The sequence below is a fragment of the Saccopteryx leptura genome, chromosome 7 (assembly GCF_036850995.1).
Source record: "Saccopteryx leptura isolate mSacLep1 chromosome 7, mSacLep1_pri_phased_curated, whole genome shotgun sequence".
NCBI classification, from domain to species: Eukaryota; Metazoa; Chordata; class Mammalia; order Chiroptera; family Emballonuridae; genus Saccopteryx; species Saccopteryx leptura.
The window spans coordinates 7,882,823-7,892,218 of NC_089509.1; the positions used below are offsets into that span (position 1 = coordinate 7,882,823).

The following is a 9,396-nucleotide window of genomic DNA, read 5'->3' on the forward strand; positions in this document are numbered from 1 at the left end:
CATCCTAATGAAGCCTAGTAAATGGGCTGGGGTTGCTCCCAGGGCCTCTCCCCATAAGAAGGGTGTTTTGTTTCTGCTTCTTTGCCGACAAAAGTGCACTTTCCTCAACCCCTGGCAGTGTCCATGGCTTGACGACAGCCTCCGGACACTCCTCACTCTCCTCTCCTGTCCCTGCCCTTGCAGGTCGGCTCAGCAGCTGCAGGGCTCAATGAGGTGAAATGGCCTGCCAGGCCCCTTAAGGTCTCTAGCAAGGGAGCCAACAGGGCCTTGCAGAGGGTGTGCTAGGCCAGACTGAGTTCCAAGTAGATCAGGAGCCCAGCCTCATGCAGGAGCTGCCAGAGCCCCTCCCCAGGCCCCATGCTAGGGCTGCAATAGAGACCCTCAGTCTGCCTGTCTGGTAAATGGGAGAAGTGAGGGGAGGGCATGGTGCTGCCCATCAAGGGTTCCCCAGACCCTGGCACTCTTTCCCTACCCAGTCCTGACCCCCACTGAGTTTCTGAGGACCCAGGGCATGTCTGAAGGTCAGCCAACAGTGAGTCTGGCATGGTGGGCTCTCATGAACCACAGTGGGAGGGTGGTCGAGACATGTGAGGCAAGTGGGGCAGCAGCCTGTCTCTGCCTGGCCCTGCCTGGCCCATCAGTCCTATGGGAGGCCAATGGACTGGTAGCCTGAAGAAGGACAGAGGCCCAGAGCAGGAGGGCTCTGTGTTAGAGGCCCGGGTGGGCCTGGGTGGCAGGGGGGCGGGGGGGCCATAGGAGGCTTGTTCTCAAAGCCTGCAGTGGGGTTCCCGGGGCGTCCCCAAGGAAAGGTGGGGCTCCCCGGCCAGGTCCACTGGGAAGCTAAGAGGAGAGAACGGGAAAGAGTCACGGGAAGAAAAGGACTGAGGACTGAGTGAGCAGGAAGGCACGGGGAAGCCAGCGAGCACAGACGCACAGGTCGTGACCCTCCTGGAGAACACCCAGCCCCGGGACAGGAGTGTATCTGCCCACACTGCCTCCCAGGAAGAGTAACTGTCATCCACCACGCCCTAGGGGGCCCAGCTGCCACAGGGACACATGCCAGCACCAGGCAGCAGAGCCCCACACAAGGACCACATCTGCCAGCCCAGTGGCCTTGTGACCCAGACCCACCCTGGGGCTACTGTAGAACCCATGGACAACCCCAGAAGGGCCCCCAGAGCTTCTCGGTATCCAAGCAGCAGAGGCACCTGTGGGGACTCCTGTGCTGCCTCCCCCATGGCTGCCCACAGACACTCCAGAGCCGGGTGGGGCAGGAGCTGGGTCAAGGGCCTAGCCCACCTGCTCTGACTGCCTAAGATTTTCTGGAAAGACCACATATAACCCAAAAAATCCAAGCAGCTCTACTGGCTCCGTAGGGTCTCAGGTGAAGGGCTGCCATCTCCCCAGGGGAACAGGTGGACCAGCCATGGCACCTGGGCTCAAATGCCCTGGGTGCCTGTCCCAACTGTGTGACTTCAGGCAAGCTCTGAGCCTTTCTGAGCTTGATTCCAAGCCCTGGAAAATGAAGAACCATTTCCCAGAAAAGCACAGCATTCTGTGAGCATCATGTCACATCTGCAGTTGCAACTGAACTGTCGTTACTACTAAACCCGCTACCTACCACCAGTGACAACCCTTACAGCAAAGGACAATTGGCACGCTCTCAGCATTGTTTAGCTTTCTACCCCAAGATGTTAGTCTCCTCTGGGCTCCAGCCATCTGGGTACATGGAGATGGGCATGGGAATCAGGGGGACTGCAGCCTCCTAGGTTTTATACATTTCCTTCCAGGGATGAGGGCTTAAACCAGCACTTTTGAATGATGACAGACAATAGACTTAGCCTTGGTGAAACATAATTATTCTCGAGACTGGAAGGGTAAACAAATGCGTAATTCATGACTTTGCTAATTGTCCTTCATTTTGATCTCCTGCCATTTCCCTCGATTCTCTGACTGACACCATGCTTGTGGCAAGGACTCGGAGTGCCGGGAGCAAGCCACAAGGCAAGGGGCATCAAAGCCAGACCCCGACTCACCCCCCAGCCGCCCCTCCGGCCCCCACCCCCCAGACATTACACAAGGCGGGAAGCCCGTGGAACTCAATCTTTATTTTCTTAAACTGTACACAAATGTAAAATACTTTAACAGCAAGTCTATGGGAGAAATTGTTTGGTTTTAAATTATTATGAAACAGAACCTAAGGGGAGCTTTATTAAATAAACACAAAGATGGGGATTTCAGGATACACACCTGCATTCTACCACAGTCGCTTTTACTCTACCTTCTGGGTGTGTGAGGATAGAAAAGACTCATCAAACTGAATAAACAAAATCTATTTATACCCTGAAACGCTGGCAGGCCACTCAAGGGATTGTTCAGAACGTCCACCTCATATAAGGTGGCCTTACCATCTAATAAAAATTAAAACTGATCTGTTGGCCTCTTTGGTTCCAAAATTATGTATAATACATTTAACTGTATTTTGCTGCTATAAAAATAACTTCTTTTTTCAAATGGCAGTTTCTGACTAATCATGCAACTAAATCAGTGCAAACATTAAAAGCAATCATTCGCTTTAAAAAGAAGCAAAGGATTTCATTTCAAGTATAAAAAATATAAAAAGAGTCGTACAAGTCCAGTTTTGTCTAGTGTGGGTCAACCCTTTAAATTGCATAGTTCATATGGCACTTGAGATACCTCAGGGGTGAGCAAGTTCAGTGCCCTGCCAAGGGCCACTTCTGGACACATGCAGATGGGCAAGTGCTATATCATGTGCATTCAGGCAAGTCTGCAGGTGCTAGAAAGGGCCGGCAGGCAGGCGAGCGGGCGGGGGCCGTGTCCATGGCCAGCCAGCCCTGATAGCCAGGGCCCACACTGACAACTTCTGCAAAGCAGCTGAAAGCCCTCCCCACCTCTCCAAGCAAGACCAGCTGAACTGCTCCCCGCCCCCCATCCAGCAGCGCCAGAATGCCTTCGCTCCACCACTTCTCCCTCTGGGCTCATCCCTTTGCTAGGGGTCATTTCCACCCCTCCTCAACCAGTCCTAGAGGAATGTCCCCAGTAAAGGACAAAGATTGCAGCATTTTTCTTCCCATTTAGAACAATCCAGGTTTTAACTTAAAAGATCACACCTGGTAGAAAAGTCCCTTTTTCAATTATACAGCTGGAATGAATGACGTGTCAACTGCTAGCAACCATTTAAAGCATCAAATTAAGACCGTTCTCTTCTCCCTTCCTCCCCATCCCAAAAACAAACACATACATTAAGTCACTCCAAGGACCCCAGCAACAGTCAAAGGGTCACTGCCACTGCTCCATGGTCTCTGGCTGGTTGTGTGCTTTTTGGGGCTTTCCCTCTGGGAGGGAAAGGAGAGGCTTCCCGGTCCTGCAGGAGGAAGGATCCAGGCAGCCGAGGAAACCAACAGGTCAGAGCCAGGAGATGCTGAGCACAGTGGGCCACACACTCCACTGCCAGCATGCTCCCCACCCCCAACCTGCTTTTCTCACGGTGGCTCTGGTGAGCGTGCTCCCATGTGCACGCTCTCTTCCTCTTCCTCTTCCTCTCTCTTTCTGTGTGTATGTCACTGTGTGTCTGTGTGTCTGGCTGTCTTTGTGCTTTTATAAGTGCTCCAAAGGCGCAATTCAGAGTGGCCAGGCTAGCTGGTGGGAATGGTGGCTGCCCACCCCTTTCTCTCCAACCGACAGGCATTTGTAGCTAAGCTGCCACTTGTCACTGCATCCGTTTGCTGGTATCCAGGAGGCTGCTGTGTGGGCGGCAGGGTGCGTCTGGCTGTGCGTGTCTACGTGTGCATTTTAAAGTATTTCATGTCATTTGAGGGTTCTTGCTCTGCTTTTGACTGATTGCTGGATGAAGTAATAGAAAAATATTTCATGTTTCACCCTGGCACCTTGTGGGCAGCGCAACTGAACAGCAGCACTCAACCTGCCACATAACTCCCTTCCCATAGGGTTGCAAGAAGCCCATCCAGGACTGTCCTGGCATGCCACCACCATGGTCCTGCTGTGTCAGGCACAGCCACATTCCTCCACAATCATGTTGGGCACGTCCCGCTTGACGATGTTGTACTCATCATCGAAGTAGAGCATGGACATGGTACTCAGCTTGGTGGGGATGCAGCAGGAGTTCACGGTGCCAGGATTCAGACCCCGCATGCGGTACTGGTTCACCACCGCTGTGTGGAAGGAGGAGGCTGAACCTGGGACCCCCGCCAGGTAGGCTGGGCAGCTGCCCTCACAGTAGTTCCCATAGTAGCCGGTGGGCGCGATGATCCAGTCGTTCCAGCCGATGAGGCGGAAGTCAATGAAGAACTGTTGCCTGCAACAGAGGTTGGTCCGGCCATCGCACTCCAGGCCCCGCTTGCGGATGCGGTGCCTGCTATCACCCAGCCGCGCCTGCACAACCACGAAGGGACGGTGCGACTCCTCACTGGGGTCCACGAACACGGGCACTACAGCCAGCTCCTGGCAGCCATCACACTGCACGTCCAGGCTGAGTCGCCGCTCGCCCCGCTCAAACAAAGACTGGATGGCTTCTCTGAGGGGGAAGGTGTGCCAGCCGCTGCGCTTGAGGTCAACCTTCTTCTCTACCACATTCCACCGGTCGCCGTGGCCCTGCTCCTGGTAGTACACCTTGACCCGCACCTTCCGTCGGCTGCCCTTCTCCAGAACATAGGGCAGCAGCTTCAGGTAGAGCCACAGGCTGGCCTGCACCACAAACAGGTTCTGGTTGCCTTCATTGGAGATGAAGAAGTAGAGGCGGATGCGGGAGGAGGCAAGGCCATCTGCGGGGAAGCGGGAGAGCAGGCCAAGTTAATTCAAGGAGAACACGAGGCAATGGGGGAAAGAGGTTGCTGCATGGTGCTGGAATGCTAACTCGCCAGCAGCTGGAAGACGTTATTGACCAGAAATACCGTTCCTGGGGCCAAGTACTCTGACTATAACCTGGGAGAAGCAGAGAAAATCATTTCCAATTGAGAAACATGGACCAGGTTGAAGCTGAATGGTCCAGGCCTATAAAATTCTGCCTCACCTCTCCCATGCCAGGGCTCCCTGGAGACGAGCTGTCAGGCCTCAAAGTTCCACAGAGGAACTTGTCAGGAGGCCAAGATCTTAACAAATTGTTATAGGTATCTGTGAAATCTAAACACAAACCCAGCATCATACTGAAAATTTGGGGGCGAGTTGTTTTAGTGAAGTGTGTGTGTGTGTGTGTGTGTGTGTTGTGTATTTTGTTGGGGGGGGGGGTTAACTTAGGGCATTGCAAAATCTAGCGGAGCCACCTACTGCCTCTTTCCATGTTTACCTAAGCATGATCTGATCTAACCCCCAGTGGGACCTCCACTGCAAACAAGCAAACCCTACTCATATTTCCGACACAGGAAAGTGTGCTTTGCAGACTGCAAAATGCAGCCCTCAGTTCTGAGCAGTTAGTTCCAAGACACAGGACATTCAGCTGAAACTTGAGGTCCAGTGCTTTGATGAGACCCGGGCTCCTCATTAATGGCACATTCAAAATCTCCAAGGAAAAGGGGAACTGGCTTGTTAGTTTTCTCAATAACTCGGCTCAACAGAAGAGAGCCCATGCCAACCAAGAGATGACTTCTCTCTCACCCTCGCATCCTACATTTCAGCAACTCTTCTCTCTGACAATATCTACTTTTTTTTTCCAGGTAGAACAAATAAAGCCACTGTATGGCCACGGCTGGTTTTCTCAAACCTCCTACCAGTATCCCCCACCACAGTCCCCTTCTCAGGCCCTGGCCGCCTTTCTAATAACACTGACATCTGACTTTGAAATAGGGGAAAGTGCAGCCTTAAAAGCTGGTCTTGGACGAGCTGCCTGTGACCTGAATCTGTTATTTATAAGTCAAAGAGCTGGCTCCACTAAACGGACCAGAAATATAACAGCCCCCGCTGTCATTTTGTGCCACCAGGACCAAAAGGCCTCCTCGACCTTCCAGAATCACATTTCTACTCTGGGCCCCAAAGCACCTTTTAATCCAAGCTCTAATTGCATGTCTAGCTTCCCCACTCCTCCGACAGCTAAAACAGCAACGTGTTTCTTTCTAAGCACAGACCAGCCCCGATTATCTCCGCTTTTCTCCACACCCGGCCATGCAAAACTTTTCATCCCTTTTCATCCCCTGGCGGCACCAGCCCAGTCTACCTGCTGCCTAAGAGGGTGGCGGGCATTTGCGGCCTGGGGACACAACTGTCCCCTACCCTAGGCTTCCTGCCCACCCCCACCCTGACCATCCAGGCTTTCCCCACTGAGACCAACTCCGCAGTGCCCTCCCGCGCAAAAGGGGCCGAGCCCCAGGCACAAAAGCCAGTCTGGCTCACTGAAGTCCTGAAAAGGACAGCGGAGTTGCAAACACTTGCAGCATTGCAACGCAGGCACATTTTTCTCCTTCTTTTAAAGTTCAGAAAGGGTTTTTTTTCTTTTTTTCTTTCTCTCTTTCTTGATTTTTATATTTAGACAGTGGTAGAAATTTGCAATCCAGGGCCAAAGGAAAGGGCTCCTACTTTTTGTTAACTATATACAAACTCGGTGGCTCTCAGGCAAGGAAGCTGCTGCCGCTGCCAGGCAAGCCCAAAGACATGGGGTTGTCCTGAGCGGCGTCTTTCCCTGCGTAAATGATGGGACCTGTTGAGACGCTTGCCTTCTGCCTGATTCCGGTGCCCACACAATCGGAAGAGAGGTTGCCTAGCTCTCCCTACTGAGGCTTCAGCAATCCTGGCAAGCCCACGCCGCCCGGTGATGGAAGCGGCCCTGGGGCCTCTCTCTCTCTCTCTCTTTCTCTCACTCTCTCTCTTTCACACACACACACACACACACACACACACACACACACACAATCCTCCGGCCCACGGATATCAACAAGCACACACATCTCCAACCACAGTGTTAAGGCTACACTCCGACCGTGGGAAACAAAAACATTAAGCAATCACTAAGCAAGTGCCCGTAGAGCCAGGGCTGCACGCAACGGCCGGGAGGGGGACGCGCGCTCAGAGTCGCTGGGGTCGGATTCTGGGGATCAGGAGGGCAAGGCGTACAGCCGCGGGGGGCAGGAGAAGCGGGGAGGAATCTGCCCCTTACGTTAGGAAGACGGCAAACGGGACAGCGATCATTGGGCCAGAGGCGAGCAGTCGGGCCGGGAGTCTGGGTCTGGGAGGGTGCGCTGGCTGCAGCGGCCAGAGCGGACAAGGAGAAGCGAGTGGGGGAGGGAGCGAAGGCCACGGCTAGCCGCCCGCAGATCCGACCCACCTGTCTCAGCAAAGCTGATGATCTCAGAGACGCGCTCCTGGCCGTCGGCGCCCGGGCTAGCGTGGCCGTCGAGGTGCGGGATCTCCACACGGCCGTCCTCGCGAACCTTGCCTGCATGCAGCTTTCGCAGAGCCGTGACCATGGCGGCCTTGGGCACAGCGTGCGTGATGTTGGGCCGGCCCCGCATCTGCAGGCGGCTCAAGATGTGCCGCTTTACGGCCTCCAGGAAGTCGCCGTCCACCCGCCCCAGCTCCTCCGGCCGCCGGAAGCCGCCGCACGACGTGCAGGTCTCCTGCGAGCCGCCCGAAGCTCCGGGCGGCGGGGGCGGCGGCGGAGCGGCGGGTGACGGCGGGGGCGTGGGCGAGCCCCAGGCCTCGGGCCCCAGCCAGCCGGCCGCCAAGAGCAAAAGGCAGGCGGCCCTCAGCGCCCGACCGGGCAGCCCGTCCATGGTGCGCCGCTGGCGACAAGGGCGCTCGCCGCGAGGCGAGGCAAGCCGAACGGAGCGCAGGGCCGGGCTCCGGGCTCCGGGCGCGCCGCCCCTCCCCGCCCCCGCCCGCGCCCGCCCGGGCCTCCGCCCGCCCGCCGGGAGGGCCGCCGCTGGCTCGCAGGGGGAGGGAGCCGGCCGGGCCGCGGGGTTTCCGCGCGGTGGGGAAGGGGCGCCGAGGGCCGCGGAGGCGCGGGGGACGAAGCGGGAGCCGGAGGTCACTGCCTTTCGGGCGTCTCGGGGCGCCTCGGTATCTGCAGCCTTTTCCCCATCCTCTCCGCGTCGGGGCCCCGCAGTCCCGGCTTGGGTGAAGCGAAAGCGGAGGCAGTGGCGGCTTGGCCGCGAGACCGGGAAGGTGGCGAAAAGGCTGCTCGGCGCAACTTGGCCGACACGGAAGCGAGGGCACAGGGGCCCCCGGAGCGGAGCCGGGCGCGGCTTGGCGCGGCGCTGCGGCGGAGCCCCGCACTCGCACCTGAGCGCCTCGCCCTCGCGGCCTCGCACGGAGGGAGAGCCGCGGGTGGCGGCAGCGGGCGGGTGTTCCTCGCCGCGGGCCGGCGGCCGGCGGGGCGAGCGCAGTGCGGGGAGCGCGAGTCCGCTCAGAGGCGACGCGGCACCCCCGGGCGCGGGCCCTGCAGTCTTCCCGGCGCGTCACACGGCAAAGTTGTTTCCAGGTTCCCGGGGCGCCGCATCCATCCACCGGCGGGCGGGCCGGCCGCTGAGCGCTTCGCCCGGGCCTCTGCTCCGCCCGCCTCCTCGCGTCTGCCTCCCTCTCTCCGCCTGCCTGCACGGGCTGGCGGGGCGCCGTGCGAGGAAAGCGAGGCAGAGTCCTCCTAGCCCCTGGCTCTTTTGCGTACCGCGGCGGCGGTGATGTCGACTGGAGCGCCGAAAAGTCTCGCCACGTCTCCGGGTGCGGGTGCTCTAGCTCGCTCTCCCACTGGCGCACGCCGCAGGGCCGAGAGAGAGCGGGCGGGTGGCGGCCGCGTCCCCGCGCCCGGCAGCGGCACAGAGGGCAGAGCTCGCCGCGGAGTTCTTCTCTTTGCCCTGTCTTCTTTTACTCTCCTCGTTTTTTCTCTCAAGGAGAAAAAAAAAAAAGCCGCACAATCTCCGTAAGTGCGCGCGCGTTGAGATAGACGTTGGCAAAAAGAAGAAAAAAAAAAAAAAAAAAAAAAGGTGGGGGGGAGGGCGGGGGCGAGTCGCGCCCTGGCCAAGCGGGAGGAGGAGGCTGTCGGTGTCTCCCCGCTCCGGCTTTCCGGCTGTGTGTGTGTGGGGGGGGGGGGGGGGGGGGATAGCGGGTAGGGGCAGCAAGAGCTGGAATCTGTTCAGGTCGGTGCTGCTGGCTTCCCCCCACCCCTGCCTCCCACCCCGCTTCCCTTCGATTTTTTCCTTTCTGCCTGAGCGAGAAGGAGAGGTGAGCCATCCCTATCCCTTCCTCCCACCCCCTAAATGTCCGGCCACTTTTGCTGTCTCGAAACTTTCCCACCACGTGGGCACCCAGACCCTCGCCCAGTTGGGCAGCAGGAGGCACCGACGGGCTCCCGGCTCAGGATCCCGGTACTTGCCCCGTCCCCGCGGCCGCGCAGGCCCTCCTCTGGTCCCTGCCGCCACCCTCCCAGACCAGGAG

At 57.7% G+C, this 9,396-nt stretch overlaps 1 protein-coding gene across 1 annotated transcript; it reads right to left on the bottom strand.

Annotated features, from left to right (window-relative positions):
- Nucleotides 1–2,115: 2,115 nt before the first annotated feature.
- INHBB (inhibin subunit beta B) lies at nucleotides 2,116–7,795 on the bottom strand. The gene is made up of 2 exons (XM_066346098.1): nucleotides 7,292–7,795; nucleotides 2,116–4,802 (listed from the first exon to the last, which is right to left on the bottom strand). The coding sequence occupies exons 1-2, from the start codon at nucleotides 7,737–7,739 to the stop codon at nucleotides 4,027–4,029; spliced, it is 1,224 nt and encodes a 407-aa protein (XP_066202195.1). The 5' UTR covers nucleotides 7,740–7,795; the 3' UTR covers nucleotides 2,116–4,026.
- Nucleotides 7,796–9,396: the final 1,601 nt, after the last annotated feature.

Excerpts from the sequence above, each read along its gene's own strand:
- INHBB (XM_066346098.1), bottom strand. The coding sequence starts at position 7,739 with ATGGACGGGCTGCCCGGTCGGGCGCTGAGGGCCGCCTGCCTTTTGCTC. Across the intron at positions 4,803-7,291 it reads CATCAGCTTTGCTGAGACAG|ATGGCCTTGCCTCCTCCCGC; the intron begins GTGGGTCGGATC and ends GCTTCCCCGCAG.